The sequence below is a fragment of the Erpetoichthys calabaricus genome, chromosome 12 (assembly GCF_900747795.2).
Source record: "Erpetoichthys calabaricus chromosome 12, fErpCal1.3, whole genome shotgun sequence".
NCBI classification, from domain to species: domain Eukaryota; kingdom Metazoa; phylum Chordata; class Cladistia; order Polypteriformes; family Polypteridae; genus Erpetoichthys; species Erpetoichthys calabaricus.
The window spans coordinates 17,990,150-18,017,432 of record NC_041405.2 but is presented as its reverse complement, the minus strand read 5'-3'; the positions used below and the strand labels follow the sequence as shown (position 1 = coordinate 18,017,432).

The window sequence follows — 27,283 nt, the reverse complement described above, 5'->3', positions numbered from 1 at the left end:
TATATAGATTGACAGCAGATAGAACATAAGGACTTTGACAAACGAGAGGAGACCATACAATCCATCAAACCCATTTGTTTAGCTAATAGCTAAGTTGTCCCGACAGCTCATCCAGATTCTTCTTACAGGTTATCAAGGTCGCCGCTTCAACTCCATGGCTCAGTAGTCTGTTCCAGAGTCTCTCAACTCATAGCATAATGGAGTGATTTCTGGCTTCAGTTTAAAATGCACTTCCCCTTAAATTTCCACTAATATTCTTGAGTATGTGATTCACCCTTAAGTCGGAAGAATGTTGCTGGATCTCCTTTGTCAATGCCTTTGAGGATTTTGAAGATTTGGATTTGGATTACAACAAATGTAAGATAAAGTGGGCATTGCCCATTCTGCTAGACTTTAGAAGCACACCAGCCCTGTTAAAAAAGCAGATTTAACAGGGAGACGCAGGCATCTAGCTACACAAAATCCCCACATGCATTCTAAACTAAATGACTGAACTCCAGCTGTATCTGCCTGCATTTCATCAGATAAGAAAGGTGTAAATCAGAGTTTTACTGACATCACCCCCTCTGCACACCTCTTGGGACACAAGGAAGCCATCACTTGAAGAAGGGAGCTTCAGCATCAACACTCTTGTGTTCAGTAAAGAAGGAGTAATGAGTAATGCTTTTCCCCAAGTTGCAGATGGTATAGCAGGAATAGTCAGAAGATGGATGCTGGGCGCGCTTCTCCCCATTAGGCAAATTTGTTGAGGCATCGGATTGGCTTAGAAATGTGACACTCAGCCCGAATGTTCCCACTTAGTTTTAAGCAAAATTCACTCATCGAGGTCTCCAGACCTATTATACTGTATGTCTGGCTTTAGCAAGATCAATACAGAGAAAACTCCAAGTCATTTATGTGGATCTTGACATTCAAACTGTTTGTAGGCCTGAAGTTGCCAACATGAAGCACCAACAGACGCTGCTGACCCACAGTCAAAGTTCCACTCCTCTCCACATTTCTACATACATCAAATGAGTTGGGTTAACTGGAAAGAAACTTCTCCATGAACCAATTTCAGATTTATTACATTATTGGTGCAGACATATTAAAAAACAACATAGTTACATATTAAAATTAATAAAAAATACATTTAAAAATAAAACTAAAAGTTTACATACAAGCATGTACATTTCTTACTCAGAAAATAAATGATGGATTTTATGCCCTAACATCCTTCCTACCTTGGGCCTGATCTTCACCTCAATTCAATTGCACTAATACCTCACTAAATCACAAAGTTATGCTGGATAATGCCGTCAAGACATTGCTTGATATTCAAACTAGTTTAGAAGACAAATTGTTACACCAGAGGCAGGTCCGATACAAAAGCCTGGCCAGAGTGGCTCTTTGAGAGTGACCGTGAACCTGTGTAAAAGAGACACTTTATCTGTGATGCTATAAAGCGATAGGGAGCGTGCAGGATAATCCAGATATACTCCTACCCTGTTAAAACAAGGAGCTAGAATATCAGTCCTCGTATTATTGTGCCATGCTGAGTAACGGCCATCTTCACAAGATAAACCCCAAGACCTATCACTGCGTCCAAGTCGGCATTCCTCGTTTGTTTTTTTCCTGTTGATTCCTTTGTGTGTGACGCCAATATCCACATTCGCTCTCCATTCCACTTCCCAGTAGCAGTAAGGACCGCAAAGGCTGCCTGAACAGAGCACCTGCTCAAAACTAGTCAGGTGTATAAAAGTAGAACGGCCAACTTGTCTCTGTATCACAGTTCGATTCCCATCAGAGAGACTGAGATTCTTGTGGGCCGTGCTGGGGTCCATAGTGAGGTGACAGAAGTCTAAGAGATGAGGAAAAAAATAAATTATGTTATTTTAGAAGAGTTAAGTGGATAGTACTGGAGAGCTTTTCTTGGGCTTAATGGCCTGTTCTCGACTGGATTGTTTCTAGTGTTCTAAAACTAAACTGGTGACCCTTTATTGAGAGTCATATAAATGAATTACAGGGTGCAACAAAATTTAGGAAAAAGAAAAAACAAATCTGTTTTCATATCAAATTATCTTGCATGGACTTTAGAGCACAAGCTCCATTTTAAGAAAGGAACTATCCCCAGAGCTCATATCTCCAAAACACATTTTATCTCCAAGATCCTCTTAATAAGACAGCTAATTGCCCCAAAATGTTTAACATTTTTAATGCATTAATACTACTTATTATTAAAAATGCTTATAACTACAGTATCTTTACAAAAATGAAACATATTGTAATTTACCCAACAAATAACTATACATATCTTTCAATGAAATGTAATGTAATATGTATGTACTTCAATTATACATTTTTAGGATTCTCTCTCTCTCTATATATATCTATCTATATATCCATCCATCCATTATCCAACCCGCTATATCTTAACTACAGGGTCACGGGGGTCTGCAGATGCTGCAGATGTTCTATCAGATGGTTGTTGCAAGCGCCCTCTTCTACGCAGTGGTGTGCTGGGGAGGCAGCATAAAGAAGAAGGACGCCTCACGCCTGGACAAACTGGTGAGGAAGGCAGGCTCTATTGTAGGCACGGAGCTGGACAGTTTGACATCCATGGCAGAGCGACGGGCGCAGAGCAGGCTCCTGACAATCATGGAGAATCCAGTGCATCCACTAAACAGTATCATCTCCAGACAGAGGAGCAGCTTCAGCGACAGACTGCTGTCACTGTCCTGCTCCACTGACAGACTGAGGAGATCGTTCCTCCCCCACACTATGCGACTCTTCAATTCCATCCGGGGAATTTTTTTTTATCAGTATGCTGCTGGTGGAGTATGTGAATTTCCCATTGGGATTAATAAAGTATCTATCTATCTATCTGGAGCCAATCCCGGCCAAAACAGGGCACATGGCAGGAAACAAACCCCAGGCAGGGTGCCAGCCCACTGCAGAACACACACATCCACACACCCAGCACAGAGTAGGGACAATTTAGAATTGCCAATGCACCTAACCTACATGTCTTTGGACTGTGGGAGGAAACCCACGCAGGGAAAACCCTGGAAGTGAACCTGGGTCTCCTAACTGCGAGGCAGCAGTGCTACCCACTGCACCACGATGCCACCCATCTATCTGTATATATCCTATATATATATATATATATATATATATATATATATATATATATATAAAATCCTAAGCCTAAAAGTGCAACGATTATGTGCAACGATTTTATATGTCACGTTTTTTGTCATGCTTTAAATCGGGCTTATTTTAAAACCTACATATATATGTTTGGTATCATTCTTTTACAGAATTTATCGCACTTTAATGTGATGTTAGATTTACAGATTCTTATTCCGTTTTTAAATTCTAAACTAAAAAATATCAAGAACTCGCTTCCCGCGAGACGAGACTTAACCAAGAGTGCCAAGAGATTTAACCATGCCCGGTGCCGGAAATAAAAGACAAAGAGTAGGACAGCTGCTGTACAGGCTTTTAAATGTTCAAAGCACATGCGAGATGCAGATCACGTGGCACAACAGCAGCAAGCCAGCAGCTGATCGAGCAAAGAGGAGGTAAAAAAAAAACCTGTATTTGTTTCCCATTGTATCACCGTTTAAGAGGGGGTTTCGGAGGAGCGACCGCGTCTCCTTGGGGTGCGTTCAGCCTCCCTCTTCACAATGCGAGTGGCAGACTGACTGCAATTGGGTGTTGGATGCCAAAGGCGCTGGGGGATTGCCCCCCTATTATACATATATATATAAAAAAATCCTACTTCAGTCTGTCTGTTCACTTTTCACAAGAGAACTACTTAACAGATTTAGATTGGGTTTTTTTCTATAATCTGCTTGAACATTATGGTTGATTTTGTGACTTCTGTCATCGTGCTATGTATCACAGTTCGTTTGCTGTATCGATTTATAAGCACGAAATCGAAGAGATAGGCCGAGGGGAGGGGGTGGCATAAAATTAAAATTAATAAAAATCAAATAAAAACTCCCATGAAAGAACCAAGATTTTTCAGACATTTCCGATATCCTGCATAATTTGACAAAAGAACTCAAGGGTAGATTTTCAGGTGCATTTCAACTTGTCTAACTAAATGCACACATAGCTGTAGAAGGAGATTACCATGAAGGTGACAGTCCCTGCTAGTGCACACTACCGGTTCATTCCAAAAATTCAATTGTGAAATGACGTACTTTGTTGTCTTTAGGTTAAGTTTATTATTACACATACAGAGTAGAGTGGAAATTCTGACTTGCATACCTAATCAACAATAAATACATCACAACTCTTCATGATTAGAAAATGGTACAAAGTAACATGCAAAATCTCAGTGATCCAGAGAAATAGCTGCAATAAAGTCAGTTCTAGGAACGTATGCACTGTGATGTCAATCCTAGAAAGTGTATTTGTGTGCTTTACTCCATAGTTCACTATGCACATTACAAATGTTTTGAGCTTAGTATCATGAGATAAAAAGAAATAGAGACACCGGCATAAAAAGACACTCATACTTAACCCAAAGACTGCAACGCCTAGAAGAATAAAGCATCCATCAGTTTCCTGAAAACATATCCAACCATTTTCTGGAACAAAGCATTCAGCATGAAGGCAGAAGTTACAATAGACTGTAACAGCAATGGATACGAGATATTTCTTTATTGGGATGAGGATCAGGATGCACTTGCGCACAAATACTTTATTAATCTATTCATTGTGAATTCTACTGAACGGGTAGCCACACTCACCACTTGGCGAACCACCCGGATTGAGATCCAAGTGCAGGGCAGTCATCAGACCTGGACAGGACGTACACAGACCCGGGATCACTAGTTAACTTAACACACACTTATGGAGATACTGGAGGAAAACCAGAATATCTGCAGAAAATGTCACGCAGACACAATGAGAACATGCAAACCATACAGAGACAGCGAACTGGCATGGGAACTGAACTGGGATTCGGCATCACTAACTACTGTGTCACCGTGTGCCCACTTTCTTATAAAGTGTGAATTTTCAGCTACTCATAAAAGTAACATGCATGTCTTGGGGATCTGCAAAAAGTCCTTGGACCTGAAGACCAGAATGTACTAGTCACAAATTCTTTAAACAAACATTAACAATCAAGAGTACACGCCAAGAAATAATTTGTCAAATAAAGCAGCCTGGAAGTTCTAATCATATCTAGAAGAAGGAAGTTGTCTTACATTTTAAAAGGTCTCGTCTAGACACGAATGCTGGATTCTGAAGGCTGTACACTGGAGCTTCGACACCTAAGAGCAAAATAAAATACCATGGGAGATTCAATGACAAGTGTGCCATGGATCTCATCAGTACAGCACTAAACTGGTCATCGTCCACTCACCTGTCTGAGCAATCTTTACTACCTCCCATAAGCTGGTGTCCCTCAGGTGCTTCTTCACATCACACAAGTTTTTCCTTAAAGCCTCCGAAAGAAAATCACCACCGACGTTGATGTTGAGCGGGTCTTCGTCTCCAAGATGGGTGCAGACAGATGGGAATTTCTACATGACAAAGCAGAGGTAGACAGAAGCTGTAGTAAGGAAAGAAAGACTTGGACATGAAACAGATCTGACGATCTCTTTTAGATTCGCTACCTGGAGGAAGTAGATCTGGTCTTCGGTCTTTAAAAACTCTATTATTGAAGCATCTTTCCTCTTCAGCTCCTCAATTTCCACTTCAATTCTTTCGATTAACTCTTCGGCCTTCCTCACTTCTCGCTGCTGGTATTCTCGAATCAACACTGTCACCTCTGACCTCAGAGTTTTGATGGATTGCAGGAGAGAACCAAAAGCCTCCTCACACTCCTGAACTTCTCTCTCAGCAGAGACCTAATTAGTAGCAGATGTCATGGTCAGTCATACATGAGATGTGACATGACTACTTATCCGAATGTTGTGTCAAAAAACACGATTTACAACTTTGTGAAAAGCCATGTGCTGCCCCCACAATATCCCATCCAAAATACATAGATTTGAAAGCAAGGTCTTCTCAATGTATAAAACAAGCTTTATCCAACAACAGTGAAAAGCTACTAGTTGGCAAACATTTTAACCAATAGTAAACTTTAATTTGTTCCCCTGTCCCTTTATCTCTTGCACATCCTCACAGAAGGCTTGAAGCACCGCAGATGTAGCAAATAACCTCCACAAACTGGTCACCAGATTGAAAGGAGGTCTTCTTCATCCCCTGTGGGGATGGAATGGATCTACAGACCTGTAGACAGACCTGCTTCCTGGATCCAGAGCAGGGTCTCAGAGCCGAATAAAGGAGTTGATCCAAGTACTCCAACATATTCTGCCAGAGTAGGCAGCAGTATGGTGCACTTCTGGAGTCACCAATAAGTTAGTCAAGAGAAGATGGGATCTGCATTAACTTCAGTTTGAATTTTCTCCACTTTGTTGGTGAGTTTATATTGCCGTAAAATGTTCATGGCATTCCACAAAGTAAAGCTTAACTATGATGGCACTAAGAAGCTAATGAACTTCATAACTACAGAGTGCCGAGTTTGAATTCAGGGCTGGTCACTGTCTGTGTAAAGTTTAAGTGTTCTCACCACATGCATTTGGGCTTTTCTCAGAGTAGTCCAGACCCTCGATAGATTTGCATGTTGGGTACATTGGGAAGTCTAAATTGCACACTCGGGCACTGAAGGTCAAGGTACCCAAGAGTGCTGAGTGTTTTTACCATGTGAGGGACGCTATGCACGTGTGGGATGGGTCAAGGCTTCTGTTCCTGGCTGGGAGGCTAACCGATTAGATTAAGAAGAAGAAAGGTGGGGAACGCCCTACTTTGACCAGGAGACTGACAAGAGATGCTCGTGTGGAAGCAAGTCTGCTGGCGTACCAGATGGATGGGCCAAAGAAACATACCAGGCCGGGAAGCCAGTATAATGGAGAGACAAAGGAAGGGAATCTGCTTTGACCACTTGCTTTCCCCAAAACGCTAGAGGGCAGGATCTCTGGGCTTCAGTACCCATTCAGACACCAGCAGGGAATGTGCGAAATTATAGTTCCATGGAGTTGGGTTCCATGGGTACTGCAGGAATATATAAACCTTACTTTTTTGGACTGCCTTGGCACCAAAAATACTCACAGGTCTCAGATAAATGAAGCCACTCTAGTTCTTTCAGGTGAGTTGGAATTGAGTGTGGAGGATGGACAAAGATCACCTTGGAGGAGTGGAGGAAAAACAGAGAAAGAAGAAAATGGCGATATTACTTACATTGGGATTATTATTGCAAAGACGCCTTTGTTAAGGTCATTTATTTCAATAAACCTTATATTTGAACCCGGGACTTGTGTCAATGTGGTTGTGTCTGGGTTTTGGAGTACTGCAATGCTCCCCTACAGGTCGCAACCCTCAAACAGAAATAAACAGATCTCAGTAAAAAGGATGGACAGGAGAACTTCACTTAAGACAAAAGGCATGTGATATGCGCATGTATCATTAAATTTAAATGTAAATACTGGATGATATTTTCAGCATTTACTTTGTTATATGTTATTTTGTTTTATTTACCAGGGTTGTCAAACTCAGATCCTGGATACTTATGGTGGCTGAAGGATTTTCCTAATTATTAAGCAATTCCGGAAGCTAAATTAATCAACTTCTTTCACCTTAATTTTAACTGACTGACATTTTTACATTCAAAACACGTAACCGTTTCATTTTCCTTAACCAGAAGTCAAACAATGACAGCCTAACAGCTAACCTGATCCCATTCTCACCAGTGTTCATCATACAATACCAGAATGATTATGGTCCACTAATATTTTGATAGTACCTTCAGAAAAAAAAAAAGTTTTGGAAATGTCTGGTGCAGCGAAATGAGACCACTAAGACAACACTGGATTAAATGATGTGGTTCAGCAAAAAGTTTATTCTGATTGAGACCCCTGGCTTGACTGGTCATTTATTGAGTGACACTGCATCTGATTACTGTTTGGCTGCTGGATAGGAAAAACAAAACATTAAAAAGGCATCTGAATCCTAAAAAAGCAATAATGGCACAAACAGTACATTTCATCAGTAGAAGTCATTGGTGAATAACTAAGACAGTGACTAGAATGAAAACGTGTAGCCTCTGCGATCAATAATTACACTTTTAGCAGGACAAAAGTATTCAGTGCAAAGCTGGTGCCATCATTAAGATGAATTAGACTTTTACCTAGAGTGTAGATCATAAGAGACGGGAGGGACCAGGCCACACAGGTGAGCTACCAAGCAGTCGGTTGGTGCATTAATAAGCTTGGCCTATGGTGCAAAATAACCTAGCAGAGGCACTGATTCAGCGATTTAGGGAAAAAAATCATAGAAAGAGCAAAGAAGGAAGAAGCTTTAGTAACGTGCGTTAAAGGGCATTCAATTCCCAAGCGGTACAAGATAGATAGAAAATATCTGCCAGTAAATATGAGACTTGTAACTTCTGTATTCCACACTAACAAAGAACTTGCTTGTTAAAACTCACCTGAATTTTCTGCACTGCTTGACGCATCTCCTCCAGTTGTTCCTGTTTGCCCAGAATGCTCTTCTTCACTGCCTTCTTTGTTTTCTCTAACTGACTCTGTGTGCAGAGAAAATTGGGCAAAATAAAAGAGTTGAACCAGCATGACTGAATTTTGTCATATTTTGGTAATCCATTTAAATGCACCATGTGACTCACTGTTGCCTAAGCTGCTATATCTATACTGGAGTGTCCCGATATACAGAAACAAATCATTCTTTAGGTAACACTTCAGTTTGGGTACTGCAAGAATGCATCTATTACTCATTTTCTATTATGGAACAAAACCTTAACAAACACTTCTTTGGGTCTTCATAACACTTACAAAGCATCATTAACCTGTTCATCCATCTCTGCAATGTAACCGACTAACAAAATGTCACTTTTGAGTGGACTGAGGTGGCGCAACTGAGACACATTTCTCTTGATATTCCACATTTAGTATAAGACCTGCGAATCCTTCATATTACGAGGGACGATCAAAAAGTTTCCGCAACTTTATATTTTCGTTGGAAACGGTGATTAGTCGTGTCTGAGAGTGTAATGTGACTGGTTCTGTCTGGCAGGCCGGGTACCCTTGCAGTTTAGTATAAGAGTTGTCACCCTGTGGTGAAGATGGCTGCAAAACTTATAAAATTACACTGAAGAGGAACTTCTGTCCTACGCTTTTTGTGGGTAGATGGTGTGCTGGGAACACAAATTCATCTCCGCATGTGTGCTCAGTAATGGGGATAAAATTCTCTCTCATTGAGTCATGTATGAGTGGATTGAAAATGTTCGAAAATGGCCGTACTAGTGTGACGGATACAGATCACTCCGGACATCCAGCTACAGCCATGACTACGAGGAATGAAGACATAAACCAAATGTGAAAGCAGTGGTGCATCAGTAGCTATGGGCTCAACCAAAAACATTTTTTGCACAAGGCATTAAAGAGTTGGTACGACTCTGGGAAAATTGCATCGCAAACGATGATGACATAAATAGAAAAGTGATGTCATTTGTTTTCGAAAACTCTTAATAAATAGAGTTAAAAAAAGTGCTGAAACTTTTTGAACATCCCTAGTAAAAAGTCATTTTACCAGCAGGACAATACTGTATGCCACACAGAACTGACATGAATAACCGATCTACTGACGTTTTACAAGTGAAATATACAAAATATAGGTGACCAAGGAAATCCCAATTTAAAAAACAACAAAGAATGATGTATTCGAATATAAGGCACATTTCTGCCATATTGATGCCACTCTGTCTTATAGTTAACTAGCTGAAATACCCAGCGTTGCCCGGGAGGAAAATAGTGTTTTGTTTTTTTAATTGTTTGAGAAATATATAATTAAAAAAATAATAATAAGTTAGCAAACAATGAAGACTCACTAATGTGCTTGTTTTGTGGTCTTGTATGTATGTTATCATCCAGTTGACGCTCGGAACCGGCCAACTCAATTTAATTTCAAAAGCAACAGGCGGGCGCAGCGGTGCTCAAACCTAAAGAATGCTGGCAGTCACTTCTAGTTCGCCCTCTGGTGGTCATTCCGAGTGTCAACTGGATGATAACCTGCATGCAAGACCGCAAGATCACCCCCCACCCTACGCAAAAGTTACATATCTGGAATGAATGGAATAGGAAAGAAATTCAGTAAGCACTGCTTAAAAGCATTGACTGAACTAACAGTTATTACGTTACAGAATAAGCTACCTCACAGCTGCATTTCCTGCACATTGTCATTGTAAAGAATGGACGTTATGAACTCACAGGTAAAAGGTTTTTGAATTAATTACTTACACAGGAAAGGTGCTGCTACCCTAAGTGATATGAACATAGGACAGGCTTAGAAAGGGAAGGAAGAAGCTCAGAGCCATGGAACATATAACAATGGCCAGTTGGTGGTGTTCAATTTCTACGGTGCATGAAGACACTAATTGGGCTGCAAATAGCAAGGACAGAGCAGACGCCCATCGTGTGCTGTTGTGAAACAGTTGCTTACGGACGGGTATAAGGCCTGACAAAGTGTTGGGGTTATGACCTGAAGAGTCGCATTTCCTTCTGTGTATTTTGAGACTGACATTTAAAATCTTTAAGGTAAGTGTCACTTTTTGGTATTCACATTATACTATAACTCATTTTCTTTCCAAGTTTTTAATTATTTAAATAGTTTTAATAAATTACTGTGTTTTAACTTGTATTAATAGCTAGATGGGGATGGGGATGGTGATGTGGAGCTTATTTCAAGTGTTTTTCTTTTTTTCTTGGAGTAATATTGATTGCATGGGCGGCACGGTGGCGCAGTGGTAGCACTCCTGCCTCGCAGTTAGGAGACCCGGGTTCACTTCCCGGGTCCTCCCTGTGTGGAGTTTGCGTGTTCTCCCCGTGTCTGCGTGGGTTTCCTCCGGGCGCTCCGGTTTCCTCCCACAGTCCAAAGACATGCAGGTTAGGTGGACTGGCGATTTTAAATTGGCCCTAGTGTGTGCTTGGTGTGTGGGTGTGTTTGTGTGTGTCCTGCGGTGGGTTGGCACCCTGCCCGGGATTGGTTCCTGCCTTGTGCCCTGTGTTGGCTGGGATTGGCTCCAGCAGACCCCCGTGACCCTGTGTTCGGATTCAACAGGTTGGAAACTGGATGGATGGATAATATTGATTGCAATTTTTTTCTACCATTGTTCATTTTCTTTTTATAGTTTTTTCTTTTGGTAATTTCATGTTATTGTTCATACAGTACGGGTAACTAAATTTTGTGTTGTTATTACTAAGGTTCAGAAAGAGGGACTTGTGTTTAATGCACTAAATACTTGGTTGGTTATTGAGGTTTCATGAAAATCGCTCCAGCCATTCGGACGTGATGCTGGAACATACATACAAACACACATTGACTTTTTTATATTATATTATATATGTATATATATATGGTTGAAAAATAGTTTACTGTCAAATAATGCAAAGAGTACGCGACATGTGTTTCGCCCTAATTCTGGGCTCATCAGGCGTACACACTCTACTGCACTCCCTCTCAGGAATCGAACCTCAGCGCTAGAGGCGAAGCCCCTAATGTTGCGCCACGGCGTGTGGTTCATTTATTTGACAGCATGTAGATCGGGGTAATTACATTCACAGCATTCGTAGTCTGTGTCACAATCTGATTGTATGGGTGGTTACCTACCAGGTAACGCTTGTGGTTGGTCAGCAAGTCGGCTAACATCTGCCACGATGCCCTCAGTTGTGAGAAGCAGATCATAGAATGGTTGAAAAATAGTTTACTGTCAAATAATGCAAAGAGTACGTGACACGTGTTTCGCCCTAATTCTGGGCTCATCAGGCGTACACACTCTATTGCACTCCCTCTCGGGAATCGAACCTCGGACGTTCATATTTATATATATATATATATATATATATATATATACACACACACACACACAGTATATACAGATTTACTTATCACACTGGGCTACAAACACCTCACCCGTTTCTCTGCTCTCCCATTTTCAAGCGTCATGACGTTATGATTTCTGTGTTCGTGGGCCGCGCACTCATAGCAGATGCACACCTGGTCTGTCGCACAGAAAACTTCTAGGAGTCGCTGGTGCTGTGAGCAGAGCCTCTGCTGAAGATTTCCAGTTGGTTCAAAGAGCTTGTGCTTCTTCAAAGCCTCGGACTCCCTGTGAGGCCGAAAATGAATCTCACAATAGGAAGACAGGCAGGTGAGGCAGGACTGAACAGCCCTCAGCTTTCTGGCCGAACACACGTCACAGGGGACATCGTGGGGACGGGCATAATTTTCTGAAAGAGATGAAATGAGTCCCCTTTTCTTCAGTTTCTCTACAATGCCAGTCAAAATGACATTCTTCTGAAGAGCAGGCCTTAGGGCAAACAACTGCCTGCAGTGAGGACATTTGCAGACATCATTGCTGTCCCAGTATCCACTAATACAAGGCTTACAGAAGCTGTGCCCGCATGCAGTGGTGACGGGCTCTGCCAGGAGATCCAGGCACACAGAGCAGGTGAAGCAGTCTTCAGATAATGAAATGTCAATTTTCGGCATTGTGTCTCACACAGGGTCAGTCAGTGTTATGCAGGATGAAACGGCTCCTGAAAACAAAACAAAAATGAACAACGTAAAATATGACAATGAAGAGTTTTTCCCTCTTGACTTTGGAACAGAACAGAAATAATAATACCATGTATCAAGCCCCCCATTTTTTTAAACCTTATTTTTTATATGACAGATTTACATTGGCTATCTTGGGGCGGTGTGGTGGCTCTGAGGTTAAGCATCTGTGCCGGCAATCAGAAGATTGTCAGTTCAAATCCCGTAAAGTGCAGAACTGATTATTCCTCCCTGTTGAGCCCTTGAGTGAGGCCCTTAACCTGCCATCACTGCATCCTGGGTATGACGTTAACCTGCATTCAGCCGTGCAAGCAGGTCCTTCAGCTTGGTTTGGTGGCAGAACTGGCACTTTAGCCACTGTAAAGGCAAACCTCCATTCAAACTAATATGGTGCTGAGGTGTCACCCATTGCACGGCTGTGCTCAGGTCCTAATTTGGGGTCCTGAAGTGGTTTATCGTATGGTGGGTGTGGTGACACACTGTAGCAACCTGCCAACAGAAGCCACAGCACATAGTAACAGACGTTTTATGTTAACTTATGTGTGAAGCCATTGCTTTGTGTGCTTTTTTGGAAAAAAAATTCAGCCCTCAAAGATCTTTTTAAGACATAGTTCAGTGTTTCGCAAAAGTTACTGCAATTCGGGAATGTTTACCAGTAAAACAGCCAACTTTAAATTTTACACAGTGTACAAGTGTTATATGCTAATAAATATACAGTATATGAGTGGTGGGTTGCCTTGCAATGAGGAGACCAGGGTTTTCATCTTGGGTGCCCCCTGCATGAATTTCCGCACCTGCGTGGATTTTCGCTGCGTGCTTCGGTTTCCTCAGACGGCACAAAGACATGCAGAAAAGACGCAGGACTATGGAGTCGGACGCAGTTATTTGGTTACTAGAGTCAGACAAAAAGTACCAATTCTGACACTTTGAGTAAATGTAAATTGTAATGTGTCCATCCATCCATCCATCCATTTTCCAACCCGCTGAATCCGAACACAGGGTCACGGGGGTCTGCTGGAGCCAATCCCAGCCAACACAGGGCACAAGGCAGGAACCAATCCCGGGCAGGGTGCCAACCCACCGCAGTTGTAATGTGTCAACATTTTTAATTTCACATATACTTATTGGATTAAGCTATTTTTTCTCTTTTCAGGATATATTTTAATTTACAGTGAAGACTGATTTGTATATTTCAGAATATATATTTATGATAGTGTAAACCCCATCATGGGTGTTGTAGTGGGGGGTATAAATCGTAATGATTACCCCGGCCCCACGAGAGTTTGGGGGGCCCTTGAGGCCTGGAATGAAACGTTGGTTTTCAAGAGGAAGGGGTCCACAGAGACCACTTATGTATAGGGCCCAGAGTTCTGTGCTTCACCCCTGGCAACCCCATACACAAAATCAAAAACAATTTGAACAAAGTCAGTAGTTTTTGGTCACATTACAATTACAACAGACAGAGAATATTACCTGTGCCAGTGAGTTGTAGGAGATGATGGTGAAAATATGATGTAAAAATCAGTAGTTTCACTGGCTCCGAAAAGAACGAGATCTTCAGGAACATCAAATTTAAAAGACACCTGCAGTGTTTTCATGCGAAAGTGTCAGAAGTTGTACTTGGCAGTGACGAAATGCCTTGCATCCTGTATTTTGTGTGCTTTTAATTAACATAGTAAGTATATTAGTCTATGTACGAATAGAGGAGTCAGAAACTAAGGTTTTGTGTATCAACTCCACAGCCATAGATTACCTGGTATTGTTAAAGTGGTCGGTGTGTGTTGTTGTGTGATGGACTCGTTTCCCACTTAGGGGTATTCCTGCTTTGAGCACTATGAATGCTGGGATATGCTCCGGCTCCCCCCCCCCCCCCCCCCCAACAATGCCTTGGATGAGTGGGTAAGGGAGATGGATGGACAGACAGTGTCCACCCACAGAAATACAAAAGCCTCAATTAAGATTTGGGTTTGGCTGCCACCTAGTGGTTGGATTCCAACTCGGTACCTAACAGCGGTGACGTCCGTGTCAAATTTGTGTCTTCTGTCTACTCCTGAGAGTTAGTTATGCTCTAATAGTGATATTCAAAAAAAAAATAAAATGTATATATATATATATATATATATATATATATATATATATATATATATATATATATATATATATATATATATATATATTACCAGTCACGTTACGCTCTGTGTGCACTTTGCATGCCATCTCTATGTATGTTTTAGATTTTTTTCGGTTTTTCCTTCAACCCTGACATACGCGTGTTACGTTAACTTGCGACTACAAAACAGACAAGTGGGATTAAACGGAAAAACCAAGATGTACAACTGAACTACGGCTGGATAATATATGAAAACATGCGCAATGGAAACTATTTAACTTATTATAAAATAATCGCTGATGGCAGGTTTACATATACTTTATATATCCATACAGACATAAGCACTTTAAAATTTCTCTAATGTTGCTACTCACGGAACACATTGCAGCTACAAGAAACTGCCGCAGGTTTTCTGCCTCATTGTACACAGAGTTGATCCGACGATCCTTCTTGCCTTTCTTTTTGGTGCAAAAAGCTTCTTAGGTTCGTTTTAATAAGGCGCTTTATCCCAACATGCAGGAGGAGATACGCACAGTTGACCGACCATTATAACTGCGAGTCGTTTCATGAAGACTCTGGGAAGCGTTTCCTTCGGATCGAATCTTACTGGCAATCTGCTGCGCTAACTGGAATCGGCTTCATGCAGTCTGGCAGGGACAGGCTTGCCATCGCTATCAAGACGGCTGACTACAAGGCTGCTTGATATTTCTAACGAACATCAGAAAGCGCGGACGAACTTCAATTATAGAAAACCTCCCAGCTGATGGGTTAATATACACGTCGAAAAAGTGAGTTTAGCGCCATCTAGTAGACGGGGGTGTGTAGTAGCAGATGTCGGACTCCGACTGAAATGGGTTGACGTGAGTGAGAGAGCAGGAAGGTTTGTGTCTCCAGTGTGATGACATTAATCCGGAAGCGTATTAGGGCCACGGTGAAAACAAAAATACGGACACAGTGAAGAAAAGAAAAAAAAAACTAAATGTCGAGATTAAAGTCGACATGTTGACTTTATTCTCGACATTTCCACGTTATTCTCGCCATTTATATCGAGAGTAAAGTCGACATTTCCACTTTATTCTCGTAGTTTATTTTGTCATTAAAGTAGAATGAATATTTAATTCATTTACAGCCTTTGTTGATTTTCGTAAAGCGTTTGACTCAGTTGATCGAGCTGCCCCGTGGGACATCCTGACACTTCACGGGATCCCCTCAAAGTGGCTGGGTATCATGGCCGGCCTGTACACTGGTACTGTGAGTGCTGTGCAGAGTGGAGGCCGGACCTCTGCGTTTTTCCCAGTTGATTTTGGGGTTCGTCAGGGGTGTGTTCTGCTCCTACTCTGTTCAATGCTTGTATAGATTGTGTGTTGGGCAAATTTGTGGGGTCCAGCAGGTATGGAACATCTGTTGGTGAAGAAAGATTCACGGATCTTGACTTTGCTGATGATGCTGTGATCTTCGCGGAGTCAATGGAGGCTCTGATCAGGGCGCTCGAGAGTGCGGAGTGAGGAGTCTGGGCATAAGATATGCACATATTTTATATTATATATATATATATATATATATATATATATATATATATATATATATATATATATATATATATATAATATATATATATATATATATAATTTACACTTAAACTCACACACACACACACACACACATATATATAACTATTACACATATATATATGTATATACACATATAAATTTAAAGAGAGCTATGCTGTATCAGAAAGAAAGAAGAAAGCTGACAAGATTAATTTTTCACAATCACCACAAATGCAGGAAGGCCTGACTGGACAGTCTGCAGAGAACTTTAAATCATTTGTTACTTGTAAGCAAGTCTTAATGCAAGTGGTAGCAGATAGTAGTGGGTACTCATGACACACATTTCCAACTTGCCAAATCCACATTTGCATCCATATATTCAGAAAATGTAAAATACTACATAAATAATTTATTATATCATTAAGGAGCAGTATAGTACCCATGGAACAAGCATTATGTAAAGAAAGTTTATTTATTGTGGAGTTTCAGTATTCAAGAATATCATAAGGCTTCTCCTCTCCTCTCCTCTCCTCTCCAATAATACAAATCCACTTTGAGTGGAGCGTCACAAGCTAAAACAGATTTTTAAGTTACTAGTTTTAGTCTTCTCTTAGCCACTGCCTTTATGTAGGTGGAGTTTGTGTTAATCCAGTGGTTCTCAAACTCAATTCTGGGGACCCCCTGTGGATGCAGGTTTTTGTTCCAACTAATCTAGGCTTGTAATTGGACTCCAAGCCTAATTAATCATTTTTCTATGTTTTGGGGATAATTTAGTGTTTTTTTTTTTGCTTTGCAGCCATCCCCCCCACCCCTACCATAACATATTTTCTATGGGGGAGGAGAAAAAACTTTAGATACATCAAAGATTCCGATCCCCGATTTTCAACGGATCTTGGATGTTTTAGAGTCCCCTATGATGGGTGTGTATCTGTCTGTGCGTGGTTGTGTGTCTGGGTGTCACAGTTTCATGAGGACGGTCTTGAGCTAAAACAGCTGGATGGAAAAATACCAAACTCAAAACTTAAGCCTGTTATCAGAGGACGATGAGCTGATTAGTTTTTGAACCAAATCGTGCAAGAGAAAGAGGCACACTAGAGGAACCCGCAAATACCGTAATTCTGCAATTAATTATGAATTCTTCTCATCAATTGCTATTATAATGACCTATTTTATGATCAAAAAGATCAGCATTAGAGCAGTAAATAATTACTGAAATGTTAAAAAAAAATATTTCGGGTAAGTTGGTTCCTAGGGTGCAAAGCCTGACGCTCATGTCCAATTTTTTTTCTTTCTTGATTTTAAGATTTTCATGATTGTGATTTGTAATCTGCTCTATCAGCTGTTCTAGCAATTCAATTAATTATTTACTAATAAGCACATTAATGGGTGTGATGCTAAATTTGCGGCAGCAGGCCCGGTCTTTGGTATTATGGGGCCCTAGGCGAAAGGGGGGTCCAGGAGCCCCCCTTGGAAGCTCTGTGAAATGCGTGAAAATTAGACCAAGGAGTTGATCCGGGGCCTCCCAGACGCCGGGGCCCTAGGCGGTCGCCTACTTCGCCTATGCCTAAGGCCGGGCCTTATTGGGACAAATAATGCTGTAGTATATTTAAGTATATATGACAATTGCTCACTCAGACAATTTGTTTGGGGGGCCCCCAAGAAGGCGGGGGCCCTAAGCTATAGCTTGTGTAGCTTATACGTAAATCCTGCACTGAGCGGCAGCCTTTCAGCTTTCGGTGCCATGTCTGCTCTGCTCGTCGTTAACTGTTATTGGGATACGGGTGCAGATTACACACAATAAAAGGCAAATTAATGGGAAAACAACAAATGACAGCCAACCATTTGAAGACATAGCAAAAATACAAATACTTCTAAATGTCTTACAAATGTACAAATCAAACTGCTGTGTTTTTCTGACCGTAAAATAAGGGAAGAGCAGATAATGAAATGAGATCAATTTGAGGGAAGATGACTCACTGATTATGAAACTGTTTGGAATAAAAACCTGCAGCCGCAGAGGGTCTCCAGGACTGAGTTTGGGAACCGCTGTGTTAGCCCATTCCAGTCATACCATACATGACTTTGGGAGAATATCGAGGAGGCTCCTCTCACACTCACTTTCTGAGGCCTACTCTCACCACATAGCACGTCTTTAATAAGTTATGAATTACTTATGGGGTGTACCTTGTATTATTATTAATTAATAATAATTATTGTTAATCAATTAATAATCATAATAATGTTATTAATTACTGAAAATTATTACACAATGGTCGAACATGTTTTTTTCTTTTACTGGAGTGTACTTTTTCTGATGATTTAACAGATTTACACATTAGGAGTCAGTCCCTCCATATTTACAACACTGTTACCTCTTGTATAAATTCCCAAATGTCATTTATGACTCGTGCAACTTTGTTGAAAATCCTTTTACATTCTATCCACATTAAATATGGGTTACTGCCTATGATGACATTTTATTATTTTAATAATGTCATCTTATCGCCCAACCCTGCTGTTTATTCAGCCTCAATTCTTCTGCATAAATCCTAATCCTTTAACCCAAAATTGGTTCACCCTTCATGATACAAATTCGGTTAATTTGAATTTGCAGTTAATAATAATAATAATTTTTTGCATTTATATAGCGCTTTTCTCACTACTCAAAGTGCTCAGCAATTGCAGGTTAAGGGCCTTGCTTAAGGGCCCAACAGAGCAGAGTCCCTAATGGCATTGACGGGATTCGAACCGGCAACCTTCCGATTGCCAGTGCAGATCTCTAGCCTCAGAGCCACCACTCCGCCCAGTTCTTTACTTTGCTTCTCCAAATAGTATATGGCATTAATTAATCAAATGTGGTAGGTATTAAACCTCAATAATCAAATCTCTGTTGTACATCTGTTAAGGAAATGCCTCATGGCTAATTAACTTTCCACACTACACGCTCGGACAAACCAGGCCTAATTTACGCTTTTAAATTTGTACTAAACTGTGTCTGATTGATCTATCTAGCATAAATAAAATATTACATTTTTGCAGACAGTTTCAAGGGCAAATCTCAGTTTCTTAAAAGCCCCACAGCTACAGTGTACTTCATATGGAGACTGGAACAGTTGAATAGTTAAAAGTTTTTTCAATTTAGCAGATTGTTCATTTAAAGAAAAATGAGAAAGAAGAACTTGCAACCAATCTAAAGTACCAGTAATTGTTTTACCAGTCCAGGCTGCAAATTCGTATTTGATATTGTAAAAATACGTTCTATCGTTTTCCTCAGTTTAGTTGGCGTCTTATACAGAGTTTGTATGTTCTCTGTGAGCTTTCATGGATTTTTTGCTGGTCACGTCGGCTTTCTCCTACTGTACAGTCCAAAGTCATCCTGGTTTGCATCGCTAAATTCGCCCGTTGCAGCTGAGTATCCTTGGCATTAGCCTGGTGTCCTGTGCAAAGGTGATTCCTGCCCAGCAGCCATTGCTTGAGCTCCATTTGATCTTGAAGCAGACAAAGTGAGTGCTGATAATGGATGGTAGTTCCTCCTTTTCTGAAAATATATTTATGTAAAAGAACCCTTAAGTGGCTTATTAAACTAAAATGAAAACTCCTGATCCTATATGGTATATACACTGTAGTGGCAGTACGTCTCCTTCTCTCTTTTTGAGTTTTATCTTTTGTGAATTTTCTGGTGTTGTTTAAGACTTGAGGTCCAGCTGAACGTTATCCCACACTCAGTACACTGGAACGGTTTTTCCTTGGTGTGTATTCTCTGATGTTGCCTAAGGCTTACGTTTTGGGTGAAAGTCTTTCCGCACTCTATACACTGGAAGGGTTTCTGTCGGGTGTGAATCGTCTGGTGTTGTTTAAGGTTTGAAGCATGGCTGAAAGACTTGCCACATTCCAGACACTGGTACGGTTTTTCTCCGGTGTGAATTCTCAGATGCTGCTTAAGGCTTACGCTCTGCGTGAAGGACTTTCCGCATTCCGTGCACTGGTAAGGCCGTTCTCCCGTGTGAGTCCTCAAATGCTGTTTAAGCCTGACATTCTGGCTGAAAATCCTACTGCACTCGGGACAGGGGTAGAGTTTTTCTCCAGTGTGAAATCTTTGGTGTTGCTTGAGGCTTACTTTATGGAGAAACGTCTTTCCACATTCGGTGCATTCATAAGGTTGCTCCCCTGAGTGGACTCTGTGGTGACGAATAAGGCTGATGTTATGATTGAACGTCTTTCCGCACTCGACACACTGGTACGGTTTTTCTCCGGTGTGAATCCTCTGGTGGCATTTCAGTCTTACATTATTACTAAAAGTCTTCCCGCATTCCTTACACTGGTATGGCTTATCCTCCGTATGGATGAGCAGGTGCCGTCTGAGGTCTGTGGCCCAAATGAAAGTCTTCCCACATTCATTACACTCGCAGGTTTTTTCCCCCGTGTGAATTTTCTCATGATATTTAAAACTTATTTTATGGCTGAAGGTCTTTCCGCACACTTTGCACTCGTATGGTTTTTCTCCCGTGTGAATTCGCTTGTGTTGTTTAAGATATGCAGCCAGACTAAATGCCTTTCCGCACTCAGTACAGTGGTATGGCTTTTCTCCTGTATGGATCGTCTGGTGCTTTTTGAGATGTGTCGCCCGGCTGAAAGTCTTTCTGCATTCCATACATTGGTAGGGTTTTTTGGCACTTTCACCTTCAGGCTCGCACTCCTGATGGGATGAGGACAAACCACCTTGTATGTCTGCCAGATCCATTTCCTTACCTTTACAAACGCTCATCGTATCTTCAGCTGTGCACTCAACATCCAGCATTTCTGTCTTAACAATGGGAGAAAGTTCCACCTCAGACTCTTCTTCTTTAATATGGACCATCACCTCCTCCTCCTCCTTAACAATGACAGATTCATGTTTTATAGCACCTCCAGAAAACAAAGTCAACTCTGCTTCAGGGTCTTCTTGTTTAATGTACCTAGAAATCCGCTCGGGGTTATCCTCACTTTTTACAGATCCTTGCTCTGTCATACTGCTGACCTCCAGGAGGCACAGGCCAAGATCAGCCATTTCTTCTGAGGCTTGGAAAGCAGCTTTTGGAGGCCCTACATGAAAAGCAACAGAAAGGGCTTTTAACCATACATTAGATGTCTACATTATAAATTGACACATAATATTTCAAGGTCATAATATATGAGGGACATTCAAAAACTTAACGCACTTTTATATTTTCGTTGGAAACGGTGAAGGCAGGAGGAGTAGTAATTGGGCATTACAAAGTTGGTACGATGCTGGGAAAATTGCATTGCAAATGAAGGTAACTATGTAGAAAAGTGATGTCATTTGTTTTTGAAATTCTTAATAAATAGAGTTTAATAAAAAAGTGCAGAAACTTTTTGAATGTCCCTCATAAATTTAATCTCACTTTAAAATGAATCAAACGGCAGTTCATTAGTGCTCCGATTACAATTCAAAGACAAAGGCAATTTCTTCAAAAATAAAGTCCATGTCAAAAATGTTAGATATAAACTGGTTTGAGTGAAGGGTTATGGGGAGAGGTGATCAGATATTTTGGGGTTTCTGTTTTATCTGTAAAAACTTAGAAGTTGCTGTTCCAGGGCAACTAATCACTTTCATGAAATCAGTTTTAAAGTTGGGCTCTGACTTCACAAACCAGAAATTACACCAGAAAACAAATTTGAATTAAAAGACAGGTCAGGTCAGGTTGGGGAGCATGCGTGAGATTGGGGAGTATGTACTGGTGCAGCACATCTCTGCACTTACCACACGAAGAAATAGCTTGGGATCTTTTTGACAACCCCCCAGGAAGACACACGGTCCAGTCCCACCCTCCGGAAATGACCCTCTATCTGACGCAGCCAGGTGTTATGTGGATGTCCCCTTGGCCTGGTCCAGCCACAATGAAGATCCCCAACAATGAAGATCCAGTGAGCTGATCACCCTCGGGGGAATCGTGCCACATGGCTGTAAGTGATGCTCCCTCACAATGCAGGTAATGTGCCTCATTCGGGACACCATGAGCAACACAAAGTCAAACCAGCAGCACCCAAGGATTCTCCGATGAGACACAGTACTGAAGGAGTCCAGTCTTCATCTCAGGTCACTGGATAGCGTTCATGTCTCACAACCATATAGCAAAGTAGGAAGCACCAGGACTTTAAAGACTTGGACCTTCGTCCTCTTTCATAGATATCAGGAGCGCCACACACCCCTTTCCAGCGACCTCATTACTGCCCCCCATGCTCTCCTAATCTATCAACTGACTGCATAAGAAGAGTCACCAGACACATGAATGAGACATTAAATTAATTCACCAGAAACATTAAAAGACTCATTCATAAAAATGCACCTTATTTTTTTAAGGTAATGATTTTCTTTTTAATCTTTCATTTGAACTCTTGTATCTTGAAGCGTAACGCTGAAGGAACAAGAGTTCAATTTTACAATAGGAAATGACATTTGGGGCAGTGTCTTGGATTGATGCTGCTGTCTCGCAACAAGGAGGCTGGGAATCACGTCTCGGGTCCTTCTAGCGTGAAGTTTGCATGTTCTCCATGTGGGTATCCTCCAGGTGCACTGGATTTCTCCCACAGTTCAAAAACAAGCAGATTAGCTGGACTGGTGATGACAAATTGATCCAAGTTCATGTACGTATATGTGTGTTCACCCTGTGATGGACTGGTGCCCCGTCCAGGATTTGTTTCTGCCTTACACCCTGTTTCTGGTAAAACACCAACTACTGACATTTAGGGTGCCAATACTTTCAAAATGTGCCTGATTATGAAAATTTGTGTTACTAAAGGAAAATTAATTTTTATTCCAAAAGTCCGTTTGAGCATAAAAGCATGAGGCTTACCCAGTTGTTTAAGTACAAAATATCCCTCATTGCATATGTAGTCTCTTTTATATATTTTTTTTTTGCAATTTTTCATGAAAGGTGCCGATATTTCTGGAGAGGACTATATGTAAGAATATATAAATGTTTCATGAAGCATGCTCATTTCTTCATCTATTTCTTTAATAACTTCTTATTTTATTTTTTTCAGTGACACTGTAGGCAACATGAACTACCCAACAAAATGAAAACTGTCATTTTCACCTGTCAAAATTGAGTGAGCATTGTGCTTGGTAGAGGGTACAAAAATCTTTAGCTAATCTAGAGCCTTACTTACAGTGGAAACTTCACATGCAGATTGCCAACAATGAATTCACTACGTCTTGAATTAAAGACGCCGCTTAGCCCAGTAATTCAGGTCAACTTTTTCTTGCATTCGTCCATCCAACAGAGTCGAGCCGCACACTTCGAGAGCTCTGCTCTGATGAGAACTGCACACGTCGGCTTCACTGACAGTTCACCAATCAAAACGCAGTACTCCCTAGAGCCCACCCACTCACCGTTAACGGGTGAAAAGGAGCCTTTATTTTATTGCTTATTTTATGCAACTGAAATAAATAAATGGGGAAATATTAAATCAATACATAAAGTAATCAAAAATTCTTCATGAAACATTGTGGGTGTTTTTTTCTCTGTGTTACGACATTTTACAAAATAATTGATTTAAATGTTGGCACACTCTCTCTTCCGAAGTCAATTTGTGGTTTGATTTTTTCTTTTTTAGGGAGGAAAACCCACTGATAGATAGATAGATAGATAGATAGATAGATAGATAGATAGATAGATAGATAGATAGATAGATACTTAAAAGAGTGATCCCTATATATACACTTAAAGTGTTGATCATTTTGGTAATTGGTAATTTTGTTGTGCACCCAACCAATCTTATTTTGTTATAACAGGTGAACATATTTACTCGGGAAAAAAAAGGTTAACATTACTGGTCGCGATTTTGTATTGGCAGTTCTCTCTCGTGTTTTTCTCCTTTCACGAATACCGTTATGGTAACGTTTAGGTTGCACTGATAGAGCGCGCTGCTGCACCGACCACACGACGAACCACCTCAGGATCCCAAATTAGTCTTGCAAGGGGCGACACCTCAGCGCCACACTAGCATTCAAGTACCAAAAAAGTTACATAATGTTTTTTCTTGCATTTGACTTTCGTTTTACTTTCTACATATATATTGCTAATTGTACGGAGCAATGATGCTGCCGCCCGATTAGCGGTGCAGTGCAGCACAATATTGAATTCCACTGGATGTCCTAAAATGGACACCGTACTATATGCATCCATCTTATCTGAGGCAGTATTAATCACGCATCTAAACGCAACTTCACGCTACTAATTTATGAAAGGTCCACATTTCTATGACGCTGGGTAAACTAATCAAATCACGAGCCACATTACATATTGGTTTCTTCTCGTTTAGACACTGCCCCCTCTGTGCCAGCTGTAAACATACCTTGATCCCCTCGCGTCTGTTTTTTTACGTAAGTGTTTGTCTCTCCATGGTCGTCCTGGGTAGTTGGGTGATCTGATTTGCTTATTCCAGTGCACTCCAGCTGATCGGGCCCAGGTTTGCACTCAAGTCTTTCTCTGCTGAAGCTGAATGACGAGCTCGTTATCAAGTGCTGCGAAGACTCGCCGGCCTCAGATCCGGGACAAGCGGCTTCTCCACTAACATTAAACAATGCATCTCTGTCGCTCGCCGGCTGTGTTCTGTGGATCTTCTCTTTAGAGCTCGCAAGCTTCTGCGCCAATGCTAGATCCCTTCGGGATGTTTCCAGTTGATGCTTCAAGCTTTCTATTTCTTTTTCAAATGCAGATATTGTGGACTGAAAATCTTTCCGCTGATTATTTACAAATGTTTCCAATTCATATAACATGATGTCCGCTGCTGCCGCTTTAACCTCCTGTTCAATGATCTGAGGCAAGTATCCCTCATAAAGACCACCAGAATTCAAAAGTTTACTTTCCTGTTTGCCCTTTTTATTGTCATAAGGCGGAAGCACCCCTTTGTTTAACTCTGCTAGTTTAAGCAAGACATTCCGAGAGGTCGCTTTTGCAGTCTTCTCGATGCTGGAAATGAAGTACTGTTTCAGTGAGTGACAGGTGCCTTCCTCGTCCATATTAGCGAATATTTACACGCAGCAACGTCTTATTGCGTTTCTTTGTGGAGCGTTCATTTAATTTTGGTGCCAGATGGTTACGTCTAATGTACTAAAGTGGTAATCTGCAGCGCCTCAGAGACACGAGCCTGTAGGAGGAGTTAAACTCGGTAAATTCTCTAACAGCCAATGAGCTACATCTCTTGGCTACCAATCATAATAATTTAACGAATCACCTTTGTTATTATTCTTCGGGGGCGGGAAGAATTTTGATTGACGATTTCGAAGTCTCACTGCTGTCAATACCTAATGCTAAGCACAGCTGTGTCTGAAGATCATTATTTTAACTTCAGAAACTGGTAGTCTTGAACTGTTTGACGGCCCCTGCTCAAGACAAAAATGGTAAGGGGGCCTCTGCTATACTAGCCGGTGAATGGTAAGTACCAAAAATGCAATAAATAACAGTATACCTGAGAGAGTGTGTGGGCTGAGATGGAATGGGACCTCAACATGATATTGCATGGGATGCTGGGTGTACCCTGGCTAAGTGATTGTCTGGAGTGGGCCTAGGTACTTATGTTTATACTGGTCCTATTTCTTCTTAATTTAACAAAAAATAAATAAATAAATAAAATAAAGAATTTAATTGCATTTCCTCTCCACGTTTGCATGGGTTTCCTACTGGTGCTCCAGTTTTCTCTCACAGTCCAAAGACATGCAGGTTAGGTGGACTGATAGTGCCAAATTGGCCCTCGTGTGTGTCGGTGTGTGTTCACCCTGCGATGGGCAGATGTCATGTCCAGGGACTGTTCCTGCCTAGTGCCCTATGCTTGCTGGGACTGGCTCCAGCTGGCCAGGGACCTTTGCTTTGGATAAGTGGTGTTGCAAGACGGATGGTCAGATGAATGTCTTCAATGCCTCTGTTTACTTGTGTACATATGATTTTCAGGTTTTTAGATCAGAGATGCAGTTGATTTCTCTGTATGTTATTTCAGCCCACCCTAACCCTAACCTTAACCCTAACCCTAATATCAATAGCTGGTAGATGTTATGACCTGTTTGGCATCTTTGCCTGGCACTCCTCCAATAATGACCATGGGCCAGCTACATGGTCATCTGCTGAGGACTACGATTCATTGATGTTCCACATCTTACCCTGGTACATCTACTGGTAGCAGAGCACCGGCATGGACATCTTCCTGACACACCCTGCAGCTGGCCTTTGGGCCAGATGTTAGCACCCCACCCCAGCTCCTGTCTTTCCTCATGAGCCTCAACCAAAAACTACCCATCTCTGCCTCTCTTGCCAATTCTCTTCCTACTATCTGTCTCATGGTTCCAATAACTCCCATACCTTTGAGTTGGTGGCACATTGACATGCTGATGAACCTCAAGAAGGCAAGTGATGGGTCTCCACCTGGCCTCCATGTACTCTACAACCAGCTCAGGGTATTTGGCGCCCTTCCTCTCTTGAGTTTCTACTCCCCCCTTTTCCATGGGATGGTCAGCTCACTGACGAACACTTAGTGATATGGCGGACTATTGCCAACAATGTCTGGCCACAGATCTGATGTAAAAGATTCCTGGGGGAAATGGAGTTGTCGTCCAATGTTGATGCTCATTTTTCACTCCTTGCCAGGTACTCGTGTTGGAGTTGTTGAGGGAGTGCATTCAGCTCTCTTCCCCTGCTTAGTAAACTAGATGTACTGTCCCGCTGATGGGGTACACCTCTGTTTGCCTCTTGCTTACCAGTCTCCAACACTTTGGCCAGCTTTCTCAGGACTTGGTCATGCCACCACCTGTGCCATCCCTGTGCTATTGCAGTCTTACAGCCTGTTAGGATGTGTTGAAGGCTTGTGTTCGGTGCATTGCAGAGGAAGCAGCTAAGAACTATGAGACATGTGAGCGGTCTGTGGATATCTAGATGGTGCTGTTTAATCTAAATTTTACCAAGAGTTTTGAAACTTCATTAGTTCATGAATGTTCACA

At 41.4% G+C, this 27,283-nt stretch overlaps 2 protein-coding genes across 2 annotated transcripts; both read right to left on the bottom strand.

The window, feature by feature from the left end:
* Nucleotides 1-1,085: 1,085 nt before the first annotated feature.
* LOC114662980 (E3 ubiquitin/ISG15 ligase TRIM25-like) lies at nt 1,086-15,464 on the bottom strand. The gene is made up of 7 exons (XM_028816731.2): nt 15,115-15,464; nt 11,986-12,611; nt 8,489-8,584; nt 5,616-5,849; nt 5,363-5,522; nt 5,205-5,270; nt 1,086-1,840 (listed from the first exon to the last, which is right to left on the bottom strand). Exons 2-7 carry the CDS (start codon nt 12,562-12,564, stop codon nt 1,323-1,325), a joined length of 1,653 nt encoding a protein of 550 aa, XP_028672564.1. The 5' UTR covers nt 12,565-12,611; nt 15,115-15,464; the 3' UTR covers nt 1,086-1,322.
* A 3,611-nt stretch (nt 15,465-19,075) lies between these two features.
* Nucleotides 19,076-25,860, bottom strand: LOC114662959 (zinc finger protein 70-like). Its single transcript, XM_028816705.2, has 2 exons — nt 24,649-25,860; nt 19,076-21,372 (listed from the first exon to the last, which is right to left on the bottom strand). The coding sequence occupies exons 1-2, from the start codon at nt 25,313-25,315 to the stop codon at nt 19,949-19,951; spliced, it is 2,091 nt and encodes a 696-aa protein (XP_028672538.1). The 5' UTR covers nt 25,316-25,860; the 3' UTR covers nt 19,076-19,948.
* Between the last annotated feature and the right edge of the window lie 1,423 nt (nt 25,861-27,283).